This window comes from Silene latifolia, chromosome 1, assembly GCF_048544455.1.
Source record: "Silene latifolia isolate original U9 population chromosome 1, ASM4854445v1, whole genome shotgun sequence".
NCBI lineage: Eukaryota > Viridiplantae > Streptophyta > Magnoliopsida > Caryophyllales > Caryophyllaceae > Silene > Silene latifolia.
Genome location: NC_133526.1, coordinates 20221622 through 20239851, shown reverse-complemented (window position 1 = coordinate 20239851; position 18230 = coordinate 20221622). Strand labels below are relative to the sequence as shown.

Genomic DNA, 18230 nt, shown 5'->3' with positions numbered 1-18230 from the left:
AAGGAGATAAAAGAAGAGGCGAATGAATTTGATATTATTAATTTGGCAAAAAAAATTGTAGAGGTAAAGAAGGAGTCTGAAGAATTACCGAGAAAAAAAGAAGTCGAGATTATAGATCTGACAAAGGATGATTATGTTGTGTTTATTGATTTAACCAAAGATGACGAGATTGAGATCATTGATCTCACACAGGACGATGACATATGAAGCCTTGGAGAATTGGTCTAGCTCAACGAGAAGATTGCTTTTCGAATTTCTATTTGTTTTTTTTTATTAATTAGGGATTGAGTTCTGTTTTTTTTTTTTTTTTGATTAATTAGGATTAAGTTATGTATGGTGAAGTAAGTTCTTGTCTTGTCAGTGTAGTCGAAATATTCCTAAATTTCGCGTTAGTTTAATAAATAAAATTTCGTATTTGGTTTCTGATTCAAAAGTAGCAATCATAGGCTACTGTGTGCATTTGAATGTCTAACCTGGAATGAACAGAGTAAGAATTATTGAATTTAGGATATACCATTTTAAAGCTAAGGATTTTAGCTTTCACATCCAATAAGAATCACCCACAATAATGATCTATAACTCGAGATATGGAGCTTTGAGTGACAGCGGGTCAGAACTTAAAGTTCAGCAGCATGCTATGTTCCAGCAGGGACTTTGGGGCTTCATATCTCTCTCCTCAGGTTGAACCAATGTGTGAGCCATACACCAAATGAAAGGTAATTGACTTAGCTACCACCTCCAAAAGGAATTAGCCCTATATGTTGTCTGGTTTGAGAGATATGATCAATTTAGTATTGACAGGTCAGGCTGAACGTCTGCTGTACATTTCAGCACGCAGTGACAGTTTTCAGAAGCCATAACTCTTGACTCAAGATGAACCACAAGGTGAACCATATAGCAAATCGAAGCTAGATGAGTTGGCTATCTTCTCCAACTGGAATCACGCAAGAACATGGCCTGGATCTTGAGTTATGAAACTGTTAGTAAGTTCAGGTCATAAATGCTGTAACTGGAACATGAAATCATGCCAGTCTTTGAGGGACTACTGAGGAAAATATACACGGTGAAACTTGACCATTCCAAGTCCATGATAAAGATGACATTCTCAAGAGTTTATACATATAAAGAACATAATTTTTGGCTAAGTAAAACTCGTGACATGAGCATTTGAACAAAGCCTGCAATAACATGTCGTGTTCAAAGATTATATAATGAATGTTGAACATCCGAATGTAACCTGGACTTAACGGCAAGAATGGCAATGATTGCATTACAGAGGAGAAACATGCACTTCCTGTCCAAGATTTGGGTGAAAACAGGTAGGAGGAATATTGAAAAACAGTAAGTATAAGAATGTGCTCAGAGAATTGCTCACAAATTTAGTCAAAAATGCAGTACATGACAAAAATAGATACATCAACTACGTCTTAAGCAACTTCATCAACAATGTCATTTGAAACTGAATACATTAAAGCAATCTATTCCACCAATTATTTCTTGAAATTGTCAAAGAGTCTAATAAGTTCGTCAAAGATGAATCAAATGAAACAATAGTATTTCAACGAATGCGCCAGGTGACTTGATCGTTCAAGACGGTCTTTCAAACTATGATTCCTTTGCTCCATGTTTGATCTACTTAATTTTTCATTCACAAGGTTATTTGATTGTCCTCTTTGTTCAAAATATTGCTGCACAATTTAAAACGCTGAATTAATTTTTTGACATTAAGAAACTTGAAACTTTACTAGGTTGGGTATTTTCTCACCAACATCCTTGTATATTCACCGGGATGATATATAGCATCTGATAAGTGAGTTGTTGGTCCACAATTAGCAACACTCGCACTTGGTCTTAGAAATAAATCATCTTCATCTGAGGCCATTTCATCTTGTGGAGTTCCAGTATTTCTATTTTTCCTCTTCTTTGGAATGTTTTCCTATTCATTTTTTTGATAAAACAATGGAAATCAAAAGCAATAACGATAACATTAAAATGCAGTAGCAAAACAAAACCCAAAATTAACTACCCCTACTGCTGAGGACAATAACATGAAAACGCTAACCTGAGATGTTTTGTTTTGCAGGTTTGTCCTCTGTGATTTTTTTTTCCTTGAGACACCGGTCTTTTTTTGTCTAATCGTTATTCTTGGTCTTCCGATGACTTTCACTTGATTCGGGTCTTGTAATGCAACCTTAGTTTGAGATCCATCTGAATTATCCATGAAAAATATGATACCTCGCCGATCTTCATTTTGGCTGACTTGTTCAGATGACATTCTACCCTCATTAGCAATGTCATTCTCGCGTTGTAAGATTTTGGCTAATAGTCGTAATACTACCAATACAAAAGATCGAAGTCACCAGCAGAATTCATTGCTTTAATGGCAAGTTTTTCAAATTCCTCTTGCATTTTTTGATACCTCATAACACACTCACTTTTCACCGGATCATAATAAGGAACTTTAACTCTCATGTACGGTCTATCAATATCCTTCCTCCATCGATTAACAATATAGAAGTTTGGAATTTGTTGGACCCCTGCATCATAAAGAATTTTTAGAGAATGCCGACACATGATGCCACGTGTTTCAAAAAGCTTACAACTACAATATACTTCATTTGTGCCCTTCTGTAACTTCACCGTGTACTCTACCCTCTTCTCTATCGGCAAATCACCAAATTCACGAGTGTCTTCCACCTTGAACTCTCTGAAATCTTCTTCATCTGTATGGATACTAGGAGTAGTATACATGCAACCTCTTACCTCATCCATCACCTTTTGGAATGCATAATGTGTGTAGACTGGTTGAAAAAATCTTTCGGCGGCAAATTTAGTAACAATCTGGTACCTTGTGTTCCTTGACTGGTGCTCTGCCAGTCTTTCCTTGTCACATTTTGAACCGAGGGCAAGATCATATTTAAGCACAAACTCTTTTAATGATGTCTTACTATTAACGTAACCCTTAAAAAAAGCATTTACGCTCTCATTTCTTTGTGTAGTTGACATGCCTGCCCAAAAACAATCAGTTAGAAAAGTGGGAACCCAACGATGTCTATCTTTGTACAAAGTATACAACCAGGCATTATTTTTCAATTCATAGAGGTCAACAAACTCCTTCCAACTCACTTCAAACTCATCAACGCTCATTGAGTCATAAACACACCTCGACATAGCTCCTTTAATCTCGTGGAAGTATTTGTAACTCTTGAACTTTTTGTTTTGTTTCTCCATAATATGCCAAAGGCACCACCGGTGTCTAGTATTCGGCATTTCCAACTTAATTGCTTTTGTTATAGGAACACTCTGATCAGTGATTATAGCTTTAGGTGCCACACCACCCATGCAATCTACCCATGTCCTCAATAACCACCTATAGGTTTCAATATCCTCGCTAGATAGTAGTGCACAACCCAAAAGTATTGTTTGTCCATGATGATTTATCCCTATAAAAGGAGCAAATGGCATCTCGTACTTATTTTTCAAATATGTACTATCGAGGCCAACGGAATCACTGAAGTCTTTGTATGCTGCTCTACTCCTAGCATCCACCCACATTACATTACGAATACGACCATCACACTCCAAGTCCATCGCGAAAAAAAAGTTATTTGACTCCTTCATGGATTTCATGAAATAATTATACAAAGCTACGGAATCTGGTCCAGCCAATTTCTCTTGTCTCTTCTTTTGAAAGGTGTTTCTCATGTCTCTCTCTAGGAAGGGAAGATTTTGAAAGCCATGACTTTTCACCGCCTCAGCCAAATAGGTTTTAGAAGGCCTTATACCAAACCTCATCGTTTATCATGATTCTCCTCTCAACTTCTTTTGGCACTTTTCTATAAGCTCGTAAATATCTGATATCTTCGGGCTTAAGGGGATGATTATGATCCAAGTTGACACTCGTATACATCCATTGACCCTCAAACTCCTTCGCGTTGAAATTTGCGCCGCAATTTGTCATCTGAGAAGGTCGAGGTTTCATTTTATTTTTCGACCTACTCAATTGTTGTCTACCCTTATGGCAAATCCATAAAATGTGCTTAGCTGGCTTATTTGTATTTCGGGCCGGCTTGACATTCCTTAATCGAACAGAAAAACCACATTGTTTACCATAGTCAGTGAGATGTTTGTGTAAATCTTCAACTGTGTCAAATTTCATGCCATCTTTTGGCGCTTCCACTTCAATTTCAACAGAATGTTCATTCTCATCATCGACTTCTTTATCAGAGTTGTAAAAATTATCTTCTTCACCATTCTCTTTCGCACACTCTTCTAAAGTACTTGAATTGCTTCCTGGTATAAGTTCCTCATCATCAGATAGACCAATATCCTCAAAATTATACTCCCCATCATTATCATCCCCTGAAAAACGTTCTGTCTCGATCCGCTCATCATGTATATCGTCAATATTACTGCCACTTTGATTGTCCATACCTGACATTAACAAAAATGGATTGTAGCTGTTCATCACTTATTTCTATTATACTGACCGAACAACATTAATCGGGTAGTTTGTGTTGCCGTGAATGATCCTTATGTTATGAATGGGTGGGCTGAGAAGCTTGACGCAAAAGATGCTGTAAGCTCACTACCACTTCTTAATGTGTTGCTTTGTGATTTTTCTAGGCTTCTAGTTGTGATTCTTTTTTGTTGCTTTTGATAATTAGAATCAGTTGCATTGTAGTGGAGTATATTCTTTATAATCCACTTTCTTAATTGACAATTAAGGGAGGGTGGCAAAGTAAAGAAACCTGAAAAGTTTTAATAGTCAACCATAGCTTATTCTTTGGTGTTAATTGCAGTTTTGAATGTTTAAATGCAATGATGAACAACATCCTGCAAATCCGATTTACAGAATTTATGCACATAAATCACCTAAAACTATAGCATGCAATATACTACAGGTCTGATATATTTTCTTCTGCAATGAAAATATCAGTTATATAAGTTCTTAGACCACAGTTTATTGTGCTGCTGCTCATTGTGGCAGCTCCAACATTTGGTAACAGGATTGCAGTCAGAAACGGATTCAGACACGGGTATGAAGATGGGGATGTTGGAGCTAGTTTTTGGGGATATGGGTCTGCTTATTTCTATTACTGAATCAACAAATTAACGATTCCATAAAATTAACTCTAGAGCTCAATTTGTTGCTCTGAATAAACGATTCCATAAAATTAACGATTCCATAAAATTCGAAATGAATTCAATCGATCAAGCAAAGAACATACTAAACGATTCCATAAAATTCGAAATGTAGAAAATGCAATCTAAATCATCATTATAAACTGGACAGAGAGCAAATTAGTACTCACTCGTCTCATTCATTTATTTACGTTTTGTGTTCTTTGTTAAGAGTATTTTTAGCATATGTAAACAAATGATTGAGATGAAGCGAGTAAAAGGTAAACAAATGACTAATATGGAGGGAGTAGTAGTGAAAACGAACAAACCGGCGACAACTTCGCGTCTGAAGATGTTGATTTCGTCAAAGATTGTGAACGTACCCAGTACCAATTGGATTTAATACTCAAGAGCAAATTGAATTCAATCAATGAATTGGTAATAGAACAACCGTGTTAAATTTTGAGACGATGTAGAAGTTTTGTGATGAAGGGAGGAAGTGATGTTCTGTGATGAAGGGATGAACAGAGGAGAGGAGTTTTGTGATGAAGTGACGTATTGTCACTGATAATTTGATGATTATTAATTTTTTTTTTTTTTTAATGAAGATAATTTGATTTGGTTAAGAGTTTTGATTTTAGTGGAATACTATAAGATAAGGTAAAATTACGTATTTATCCTTCAACATTTGGCGCAAAAACGAAAATCAATAAAAAAAATTTTCTTTTTTTTTTTAATTTAATTAGGGTGGCGCCGAGATTCGGCGCCACCCGGTGGCGCCCTATCATCATCCAAATAGAATAATCACAATAAAGTAAAATTAAATTATGAGATAATACAAAGTATTGTTACCTAATGAACTTAGAAGTCTGAGTACGGATTTTTTTAACATGTGCCCTTAGGGCACATGATAATAAGCTAAGTAAGGAAAGATTTTCAAGATTATTTCACTAATTAGGGTAAATATGAGTTCCAACTCTAATTTATCATGATATATTCTCAACAATATTTTCGTATGAATTATAGTGGAAGTAATATTGTTAGATTAACATATGGATATTATATTCAACGTATATATTATACATCAATATTGATTGATAAGTTATAACTCTAGCTCATATTAGTACCAAAATGTGTGTAAATACAAGTTGTACCCACTTTCTCGCATTTAAACGCATTCAAATCTTCTTTATTTTGTTAAACTGGCACCCATAGAAAGAATTATTGAAAATTATATTAACATCAATCATTACTCAAAAGTGGTTTATCTTAAAAGAACAATAATCACGTTAGTCTTTTTTAATAACAACCATGCACACAAAGAGGTAAAAAATCGTTCCAAAAACAGATCATTATTTCGAAATGACCCGGCCAACGGCCGGGCATGAAATCTAGTTTTATATAAAAGTAAAATAATTCACAATAGCAAGAATGAAAGTCATGAGACTTCTAAATTAAGTAGAAGAGTACCAATGTAGCACAAATTCTGTCACAAGTCTTACTCGAAGAGTACATACACCAAACAATAAGCTAAAAAAGTAAAGACTAGAGGTATAGTTGTTCTCAAATACTCATCTGAACTAAGACTCTTGTGCTTTGTTACTACTGTCTTTGAAGTTTCTTCACGTTCATTATCTTTGATCACATCATACGCAGGCGGTAATTCCGGATTAATGACTCTGCTACCTTTTTCAATTTCTTTGGAACGAAATAGGTTTTGCTCCTTTGCTTCTTTATAAGCAGAAACTTCGGAAAATCTCAAACCCGAACCACTAGGAATATAATCGATGACCTCATCATCATCATCATTATCATCATCGACATATTCATCGTATTTAACCTGACTGAAATCTAAGGGCAAATATAGATCAGACAAAGTACCCTCTTCAGCATTACTCTCTAAATCAGATTTTTCGGACGAATGTTTAGACACTTGGTTTGGATCTAGTTTGACTGAGATATCATCATCCGACAATGGTTGTGGTCGACTTAAACTAAATACATGCTGTATGGTTTTTTGCACATTATGACTCTTGCGCTTTAGGACGACTAGCGGTGATCGTGTATTATTATCCCCCGCGTGTTTATGGCGGATCTCCGGGTTATCAAGCCCTTTAGACACTTTACGTGTCGATTTACCCTTTGTAGTCTTGAAAGGCTTCCGATCACCAGAACCCATACGCTCAAGTTTGTGATTTCAGAAAATCAAGACTCGAAACTCGCGTGTGCCGAAGCAGGTTTAGGGTATGAAATTTGATGAATCGTGTGTTAATGAACGTATTCAGCTTTTCAATTGAAATAATCATAAACTTGAATTGAAAAACAAAGCAAACAAGACTCTTATTTGAACTACAAAGATTACAACTCCTATCCTAAGTAGGAATGTAAACAACACCTAAAACCATTAAGTAGTTATCTTCCCTTAAAATTAGGAGAAAAAATCATTTATTTTGCAAGAAAGTAGGAAATAAAATCATTATTGAAATCCGAGAAATAACTTATGCCATGTATTATGAACACATCAGATCAGCTAAACTACAGTCTACAACCAGAGACCTGGTAGGATTTACCGGAAACTAACAGAAATCCGGAATTAGGAAAGATGATGCATTAATAGGCCGATTAGTACTTTTCTATCTAATCTATCCCAAATTTATTCCCGAGTTTAACCACTCTTTTAGGGAGTTGGTCATCTTCGGCAGCTAGTCTGATTATCAAAGTTTCGAGCTTGGTTACCCTGGTCCCTGGATCTTTTGTCAAGCACATTATTTTTTGGTCTAAATAAAGTATTCATAGAATCACGGGCTGTGTTAGCAAGCGACTGTACTGTAACTGATCAGAGACACTCCAGTCAAGGAATTCTCCCTTGATGCAGTATCTCTAAGGCCAAGAGCAGAGGAAAGACTAATGTTTAGCATTAAGCAATTCACATCTCTTAATCACTCTACGTCTGTTGAAGGACATCAGCCGTAATTAAACATTTTCCTGATTCGTGTTAAATTAATACTCCCTCCCAGTCACTATAATGTTCCCTCTTTCCCAAAACGGATTATTCAAGTAATGTTCCTCTTTCTATTTTTAGAAATTTTTACCCTTATTTTATTCATTTCTCTCTCCTATAACCAAACCCCACACAACTCTTTTACTCCTATTTTATTACTTTCCTTTATGTTTTGGCCCCACAATTCTTTATTTAACTACTAATAATTCATCTCTCTCTCTCTCCTACCACCAACCCCACACAACTCTTTTACTAATATTTTAATACTTTTCCTTAAGTATCGTGCCCATATCAAAGGGGAACATTATAACGACTGGGAGGGAGTATAAAAAATACTCCCAAATCCCGACAAATGGCAATGGCTGATGCTAAGCATTTTCCTGATTCATGTTACACATTTTCCTCAATTAAATTTAGCATTAAGCAATTCACTTTCCTAACTCAACTTGAAGCATCAGCCCCTCGAATAAGGTTGATCGACAATTTTAATAGAATGGTAACGGCCCTTTGTTAGGTTACTTCCGGAAAAAAAAAATCAGGTCATATGGTTCATCAAGCTAGGTCCCTCTGTAAGCATTTATTTATTATCTCAGAGATTTGTTTTCAGAATTTAGAGTACACTTTTATTCACATAGATAGATGATAGATGATATGCTAGAAAGGAAGCTTTAGGCAGGCAATAGGCAATTAAGAAGAGCACACGTCAGAGCAAGAAAAGTGTAGAAGAAGAATGTTGGCATTAGCTTAGAGAACCTTACTTTAGCTGCTGGTTGGAGTATCTGATTCTTAGTAAGCAGAACAGCAGAAGAAGCTTCCTTGGGATTTGTGCTGAAAAGTGCAGGTGGGTTCAGGTCCACTTGACCTGAGAATGAAGGTTCTACAATTCTCAAAATATCAAAACTGCAGGTCGGCCTATGATACCCGGACTAAGCTGCAAGTGAATTTCGTGTTCATTGCCTTACACACAGTGTGTGATTGTAGTCGTGAGTCGTGACACAGAGAAAAAGTGAATAGGATATCGGAAGTAATCTAACAACATTTGCAAAATCATTTCGGAAGAGTTTAAATGAAAAAAAAAAAAAAGGTAAAAATGCATCTTATGCAACATGTTAGACATAATAAGTACCATTACCACAGTGACTCAATGGCTTCCGCAAATTGCTTGCGGGGTAAAACAACATGTTAGAAATGGCCTGATAAAATCCTAAGAGCAAAGATAATCCTATGTTAGGAAGGGATTTGAAAAGGGTCATAAAAGAATAATGGGACATATCTAGGACAATATAAAGGAGATGCCTTTTGCACTTAAAAAACACCTTTATTCAAAATGTTTTAAGGCTCCTTTTTGTAAAACAAAGAAAAAAAGGGAGGGGCTTACTCATGGCCCTGATATATTGAGGTGGAATCATATGCTTACTACAGGAATACAGGGCATTTAAGCCATTTCCCCTTTGGTTATTATGTCCTTGATTCCCTACCTTCAAGTTTTATCTTCCACCCACCTAAATTTATTCTACTTCGTACAATGTAAGCTTAAAAACTATAAGTTGATTTAATATAAGTTTGAACCCAAGTCGAGTATGAGTATCACCGCTCATGACTTTACGACCATTATTTAATTGGCAAAACGTAACGTGACGAAAATGATCAGTCTTAGGCCAATAAACAGCGTCAGCCGCATAATAATATAGTACCGCGAGTTAATAACACGGCGATGGTGATTAGAAGCATAATAGAAACATAAACCCAATAAATTAGACAAGAAACAGCTTTGTACAACAGAAATGATAATCAATAATCAAGGTAAGGAAGCAGATTACTAAACCAAAAAGGAAGGAAGCTGATAAAAGTCGGATTAAATCTACTGTTAATAACCAAACAAAACCTTCTAAACAAGAATAGAATCTCATCTCCACCATCTCAGACTAACCCAATAAAACAAACACTTAAACAAAACATTCTCTTCAATCTGAACACAATTCACACACTTCAAACCCACAACACGGAACCCGAAAACCCGAAAACAGGAAATCAAACACACACTCACGGACTCACGGTCACCCAACAAACAGTAGTTCCATATTAACAGTTCAGCACTACATAAATAACACCAATATCAATAAAAAAAGGACATTATATATTACCTTCCGCTATCAACGGTCATTTGGTCCAGCCAAAAGGTGAAAAAAAAGTCTTCATTTCTTTTTTCAATGAGGGTTTTGAAGTAAAGGTATGATATGAACCCATCATCGCCACCTCGTCAACCGGAGCATCAGGGTGTGCCGGGGGAGCAAAGGCCGGTTAGGAAACTATTAGTCGAGGTTGTCGATGCACGAGACTTGCTCCCGAAAGACGGGCAAGGGAGTTCCAGCCCGTATGTGGTGGTGGATTTTGATGGGCAGAGGAAGCGGACTTCTACTAAGTATCGGGACCTTAACCCGATTTGGAATGAGGCGTTGGAGTTTATTGTTTCTGACCCGAATACAATGGACTATGAGGAGCTTCATGTTGAGGTGTTACATGATAAGAGAATGTCGCCGTCTGGGGCGGCGAGGAAGAATCATTTCTTGGGGAGGGTTAAGATTTGTGGGTCCCAGTTTAGTAGGAGAGGTGAGGAGGGGTTAGTGTATTTTCCATTGGAGAAGAAGAGTGTGTTTAGTTGGATTAAAGGGGAGCTTGGTTTAAGAATTTGTTACTGGGATGATGTTATGGTTATGGATGGATATCCGCAGGGTGGAGGTGAGTGTGGCGGAGGCGGTCAGGAAATGGCGCAGGCTCCTCCCGAACAGAGACAAGACGACGACGGGAGGGCTGCTATGGAACAACAACAACAACAACAACAACAACAACAGCCGCCATACCAGCCAATGCCAATGCCAACTGATGTGGCAATGGAGACAGCTTGTGGCCAATATCTGCCACCGCCACAACAACAACCGCCTATGGTCATCATCGAGGAAGCTCCAGGACAACCGCAAATGCAAGGGGGCCCACCACCAATGGCGACAACAGAAACCGTCATTCACCACCAGCAATATCCCCCACAACAACACCCACCAGACCAACAGCAACAGCATTATCCCCAACAACCTCACCCGTCTGAACAACACCACCACCACCATCCTCCACCACCAGAGGCACGTGACTTCTACCCGCCACCACCGGAAATGATCAGGCGCATGGGAAACGGAGAAAGAGTAAGAGTGCTAAGAAAATTACCCAATGAATTCTCCCCAAAGGTAATCTCCGTCAAACACCCACCAGAAACCGATAAAATATCGGCTTTTGACCTCGTCGAACCGATGCAATACCTCTTCATTCGAATCGTGAAGGCGCGTGGTATCTCCCCTCACGAAACCTCCTACGTCAAAATCCGAACCTCCAACCACCTCGTCCGGTCCAAACCGGCTACGCACCGGCCGAACGAACCGCCGGACAATCCAGAATGGAACCAAATCTTCGCCTTATCTCACGCTAAACAAGAATCATCGTCAACCTCCCCCGTCGCCGGAACCCTAGAACTTTCAATTTGGGAAATCCCGACGGAACGATTTCTCGGCGGCGTATGTTTCGATCTTTCCGACGTACCGGTCCGCGATCCGCCGGATAGTCCGCTAGCACCGCAGTGGTACCACCTCGAAAGCGGTGCTGGCGCCGGCGAAGTCTCAGGCGACATTCAGTTAGCCGTATGGATCGGAACTCAAGCAGACGACGCGTTTCCGGAAGCGTGGTGTTCAGACGCGCCGGCGAGTGTGGTTCACGCGCGAGCGAAGGTGTATCAATCGCCCAAGTTGTGGTACTTGAGAGTATCAGTGATTGAAGCGCAGGATCTTCAGATTCCGGCGAATCTTCCGCCATTGACGGCGCCAGATTTGAGAGTCAAGGTTCAATTAGGGTTTCAGTCAGTTAGGACACGGCGAGGTTCGATGAACACACACGGTGCCGCGGTGTGTTGGAATGAGGATTTGATTATGATTGCAGGGGAGCCATTGGAGGATCAGTTGATTTTGTTGGTGGAAGATAGGACTGTCAAGGATCCAATGCTTCTCGGACACGTTGTCGTTCCTGTGGCGTCGATTGAGCAGCGAGTCGATGATCGACATGTCAATTCTAAGTGGATTGCATTGGATACGGGTGGAGGGCCTTACTGCGGTAGGATCCACCTTAGGTTGTGTTTGGAAGGCGGGTATCATGTGCTCGACGAGGCTGCTCATGTTTGTAGCGATTATCGGCCTACTGCTAAGCAGTTATGGAAGCCTCCGATTGGGATATTGGAGCTTGGTATCCTTGGTGCTCGTGGCCTTCTTCCGATGAAGACTAAGGGCGGAGGGAAAGGGTCGACAGACGCTTATTGCGTTGCTAAGTACGGGAAGAAATGGGTTCGGACAAGAACGATTACTGATTGTTTTGATCCGCGATGGAATGAGCAGTATACTTGGCAGGTTTACGACCCGTGTACCGTGTTAACCATTGGGGTGTTTGATAATTGGAGGTTGTTTGCTGACCCCGGGGAGGAGAGACCGGACTTTCGAATTGGAAAAGTTCGTGTTCGAGTATCGACATTGGAGAGTAACAAGGTATACACTAATTCATATCCTCTTTTAGTTTTGCTTCGGTCGGGGTTGAAAAAAATGGGTGAAATCGAGTTGGCGGTCCGATTTGTATGCCCTTCGTTGTTACCCGATACATGTGCTATATATGGGCAACCAATGCTTCCGCGAATGCATTATCTTCGCCCACTAGGGGTGGCCCAACAAGAGGCATTGCGCGGAGCAGCCACTAAGATGGTGGCAGCATGGCTAGCCCGGTCCGAGCCACCTCTAGGGCCAGAAGTGGTACGTTATATGTTAGACGCCGATTCACACACTTGGAGCATGAGAAAGAGTAAAGCGAATTGGTTTCGAATTGTCGCGGTTTTAGCTTGGGCAATCGGGTTGGCTAAGTGGGTAGATGAGATTAGAAGATGGAGAACTCCATTAACCACAATTCTAGTACACATTCTTTATTTGGTTCTAGTTTGGTATCCGGATTTGATTGTTCCAACGGGGTTTCTCTACGTCTTTTTAATCGGAATATGGTATTACCGATTTAGACCCAAGATACCCGCCGGCATGGATACTCGGTTATCACAAGCCGAGGCAGTTGATCCCGATGACCTAGACGAAGAATTCGACACAATCCCAAGTTCACAACCATCCGACCTAGTTAGAATCCGATATGACCGCTTACGAATATTGGCAGCACGGGTGCAAACAGTTTTAGGGGACCTGGCAACCCAAGGGGAGAGGGCCCAAGCATTAGTAAGCTGGAGGGATCCGCGGGCCACAAAGCTTTTCATTGGGGTATGTTTAATGGTAACTATTATTCTTTACTCAGTTCCTCCGAAAATGGTTGCAGTTGCACTCGGGTTTTATTTTTTGAGGCATCCAATGTTCAGGGAACGTATGCCTCCTACTAGTTTGAACTTCTTTAGAAGACTTCCTAGCTTGTCCGATCGATTAATTTAGGAGTGGCGTTATCACTTACCTTAATTTAGGATCTAATTTAGCGACGATTTTTCGGCCTTTTAGTGGAGTAGTTTTGAATATGGACACTAGTTGAGTCTTCTGAAAATCAAAGTTGCTGTAAAACTAGAGGAGAGGCGGAGAGCAATCAGTGTCAGTAGAAATGATTGCCTGACAGTAAGATTGAAATAAGTTGAAAATGTGGGGCAAAAGGAAGACTAATTTTTGTAAGACAGATTTTGGAGCCAAGGAGATTGGTGTAGTTTACAGTCTTTGTCCCCATAAAGTACATTGTAAATTATTGAATGTAATTCCTTTTCTAACATTTTTCCCAACTAATGAAAGGATTACTTTCTATTGTGTGTTTTTTAATCCTGGTTTGTAAATATCATCGTCAACATTTTTGGTAAAAAAGAGGGTCTATTCCTATCATCTCACTAACAAACATAAATTCTCTCTAATTTAAAAAAACCCCAAAAAATAACCAACACCTCTTCCACCACCATTGCCACGCCGCCACCACCACGTCACCACCAACACCACGCCGCTGCCACCAAACGTCTTAGGTTAGTGAGTTTTTTTTGGTTAAATTAGTATAGTAATTGAAGTTAAACTTTGAAAATAAATTATTTATAATTGTATTTTTCCCTTATTATTGTTGTTAATCGATTATATGACTCGGATTTGGTTATTTAATTGAATTGATGTATTTCGTTTTCGATTGGGTTTGTCGAAGGATTGTTAGGTTGGGTGGCCATGGAGCAACATTGGAACTCAACGTGGATACCATGGTGAAACGTTGAATATCAACGTGGTTGCCATGGGCTAACGTCTGTGTAACCATGGTGTCACGTTGAATTTCAACGTTTCGCCACGGTGATTTTCTTTTTTTATTAAAAAAATAAATAAATAAATAATCACCATGTCCAAAAGTTGAAACTCAACGTCACGTTGGGATTCAACATTCGTTCATGGTCGAACGTTGAGTCTCCACGTTTGGTCCATGGTTTATTGTTGAATCTCAACACTTAGTTCATGGCTAGTTCATTTAAAACGGGTATATAATCCATCTCCTACTTGCTTTTTGTTTGTGACCGTCACGAGCTTGTGACCTTTTATAATCCCATCTCCTACTTGCTTTTCGACTTGCTCTCCCACTTAGGCCCTGTTCTTTTGGACTGAAACTTATCTCGATCGAATCGAATCGAACTTATAAGATCTCGAATCGAATCGAACTTATAGGATCGAATCGAACTTATTGGATCGAATCGAATCGAACTTATAGGATCGAATCGAATCGGATGAACTTATAGGATTCGAATTGAACTTATAGGATCTCGAATCGAACTTAAATTAAGTGAGGTATAGGATCCGAATCGAATTTATAGGATTCGAATCGAATCAATCGAACTTATAGGATCTCAAGTTCGAATCGAACTTATAAGATTCGAATCGAATCGAACTTATTTGATTCGAATCGAATCGAACTTATAGAATCGAATCGAACTTATAGAATCGAATCGAGCTTATAGGATTCGAATCGAATCGAATCGAACTTATAGGATCTGAAGTGAACTTATATTAAGTGATTTTAAGTCCAAAAGAACAGGGCCTTACAACTGGTGAGAGGTCACAAGTTTGTAACAAAAAGTGTCCGTCACAAGCTTAGTTTCTCATGCTACATAGCCCGGAAGTATTTTAACATTACAAATCAATAATGACTATTCAATAAATAAGAATTAAGGAATAATGAAATATAGATGATACTCGGTATCAAAACCAAAAGGTTGAAACATGTTATTCACATTACATATCATCAATCACAAATTCTCATTTAAGACGGGTATATCCGTATTAAGTTTAAAACGGGTTATATAGTAGTGTCTTCTTAATGTTACTGTTTATCATTTGATTTTAGTTAGGATTCAATCCAGTTAAAACCACAAAAATGGTGAAGCTCTCAATTAGTATGATTTTAAGGAGTAAGGATTCTCTTCATTTCCTTCTCTTTATTTCTTGTCCATTTCCTCTCACATTCATATATTATATTATTATTCCTCATTTATCTCATCAATTACTTGCACTATTAAATCGTTCTAAAATATGATCCGAACTGTTAAAAGGAAATGGAAGAAAATGGAGAGAAGAAGAAATGGGGAGGGTGTGGGTTGGATTTTAAGACAGCAAATGCAATTATGTCATTATGTGAATACATACACACGAGGTCTCCACATTCGACGTTATAAGGATTATCCACATTCATACTAACATCAGACAAAGCCCCATACTGAAACTTGAAAGAAAACCATGAACTTGCCTTACCAAGTCCAACAAGAACTGGCCCATATCAATATGGAGTCGCAACTTCATGTTTGTCTCACAATGTTTCTAATTGAAAGTGTGTGCTCCACTTTCCGTCCCAATCATTTATTTACTTTTACTTTGATATGAACATTAAGGAGAGAGGAGGAAACTAGACAGCTAGACCTGACTAACGAGTCGGATCAGTTCGGGAATTCAATTTCAGGTTTGCAAAAGTTCGGGTCATGTCAGGTTCAGGTCATTTGCGAGTCTACTATTATCAAATTGTTTATGGATAACATTTAGTGTGCAACAATAAAAATTCAGGCCGAGTTATATTAGGTCATATCAATTTGGATTTGGGTCGGACTCGGGTGTTGGGTAGGATATGAGTAGGGTTCTTCGGATCAGGTCATTCGAGCTGGTTCAATTTTGCCATGTCTAAAAAAGACCACGTGTGATTGTAGTTAATTGATGACAAGCGAACAATTGTACAATTGGAAGATCAAATATTACATACACAAGATATTGAAATTCTCAAATATGAAATTCTCTATATATAATTTGTAAGTATCAATTCTCTACATCTCATTTTGAAATATGGATTTCGAATAAACATACTTTTCTGAACTACGACTTCATCTTGGAGAACCAAATTAATTACAATTAGTCTTGCTAAAGACGGGTCGGAGCAAGTGACGGATAATGTCACTCACAAAACGGATAGGGGGGACAAGGTGGGGCACCCCCATGTGCTTTCCTCTCTCCTCTATTTGGGTCATTTGTGAGGGAAAATGGTATCCGTCACTCCAAAGTGACGGATACGTGCCGTCACAAATGAGATTTTGTGAATTAAGACCTTGTTCTTTCTTGCTTAATTTCAGTTCATCTCTTCAAGAATGAACTATTACTTCAATTTAGTTCAGCTCCATTCAATTCACTTCAGGTCTTCAGCCATGTTCTCTTGTACTTAATTTCAACTCATTTAAGTTCAGTTCATCTTTATTCGGTTCAGTTCAGCTTTATTCAATTTAGTTTAGTTCAATTCAGTCCAACTTTTCTCTTCATAAATTAACTCTTTGCTTCAGTTCAATTCAGTTAAGATCCATTCAATTTGTCAAATCGGCAGATATTGAGAATGCATAGTAAAGTATAGATTATATTCAATGATAATTGTGTTATTACAAGAGGTATAAACAATGCTATATATACAATCGAATGAATCTGCTATATACGGAAGGAAAATAATTCCTTGCTAAAACAGAGGAGGGAGATTATATGTTGCTGTCTTTGGATAATAGAGCCAACGGCTCTATTTGACTTCGAGCAGCTGCTTGGTACCGGTTCTATCATAATACCCCTCGCTAGTTGGAGTGTGTAGATTTGATACACCCAACTTGGAGAGTAGGTTGTCAAATGATTCCCATCCTAGAGCCTTGGTGAAAATGTCCGCGAGTTGAGCTTTGGTGTGGACATAACTGGGAGCAATGACACCGTTTTGTATTTCATCGCGAATGAAGTGGCAATCAACTTCGATATGCTTGATGCGCTCGTGGAAGACGGGGTTCCGAGCTATATAAAGAGCATATTGATTATCACATTTGAGTTGGATTAGTTATTTAGTTGAGTATGGGGAATGCCGAGAGAGTTGAGCAGACCTTTGAGCCATTTTAGTTCCTTGATGGTGAATGACATAGCTCGGTATTCGGATTCGGCGGATGATAGAGAGACCGTGGCTTGTTTATTGGTCTTCCAAGAAATGGGAGAGGAGCCTAATAATACGAGGTATGCCGAGAGAGACCGACGACTTGTTGGGCATGTGGCATAGTCGGCGTCACAATAAGCATTAAGGCATAGGCCACTGTCGGAGCGAAGTAATATACCTTGACCCAGAGAGTTCTTTATATAGCGAACGACCTTTAGGGCAGCTTGCCAATGATCGGTTGTAGGGGCGTGCATAAACTGGGCCAGTATATGGACCGAGTATGTCAACTCGGGTCGTGTAATGGTAAGATAGACGAGACGGCCAACTAGGCGGCGGTATGGTTGAGGATCATGCATAAATTTAGCCTTGGAGAGAGCGAGCCGATGGCTCTGTTCCATCGGTATGGGAGTGGGTTGAGTACCCAATAGGCCTGTTTCTATCAATATATCAAGGGCATATTTCCTTTGCGAGAGAAAAATGCCGGAATTATGACGGGCTATTTCGAGGCCAGTAAAGTATTTGAGTGCCCCAAGATCTTTTATATGAAAACACTTGCTTAAATATTCTTTGAAAGTGGTAATAAAGCTAGTGTTGT

At 38.9% G+C, this 18230-nt stretch overlaps 2 protein-coding genes across 2 annotated transcripts; one reads left to right on the top strand and one right to left on the bottom strand.

The window, feature by feature from the left end:
- Nucleotides 1-2334: 2334 nt before the first annotated feature.
- Nucleotides 2335-3795, bottom strand: LOC141641551 (protein FAR-RED IMPAIRED RESPONSE 1-like). Its single transcript, XM_074450210.1, has one exon. The coding sequence runs from the start codon at nucleotides 3793-3795 to the stop codon at nucleotides 2335-2337; it is 1461 nt and encodes a 486-aa protein (XP_074306311.1).
- Nucleotides 3796-10007: 6212 nt separating this feature from the next.
- On the top strand, nucleotides 10008-13997 carry LOC141600914 (protein QUIRKY). The gene has a single exon (XM_074421172.1). It carries the CDS (start codon nucleotides 10363-10365, stop codon nucleotides 13630-13632), a length of 3270 nt encoding a protein of 1089 aa, XP_074277273.1. The 5' UTR covers nucleotides 10008-10362; the 3' UTR covers nucleotides 13633-13997.
- Nucleotides 13998-18230: the final 4233 nt, after the last annotated feature.

What these genes read in the sequence shown, in the direction of transcription:
- LOC141641551 (XM_074450210.1), bottom strand. Translation starts at nt 3,795, where the DNA reads ATGAGGTTTGGTATAAGGCCTTCTAAAACCTATTTGGCTGAGGCGGTG.
- LOC141600914 (XM_074421172.1), top strand. Translation starts at nt 10,363, where the DNA reads ATGAACCCATCATCGCCACCTCGTCAACCGGAGCATCAGGGTGTGCCG.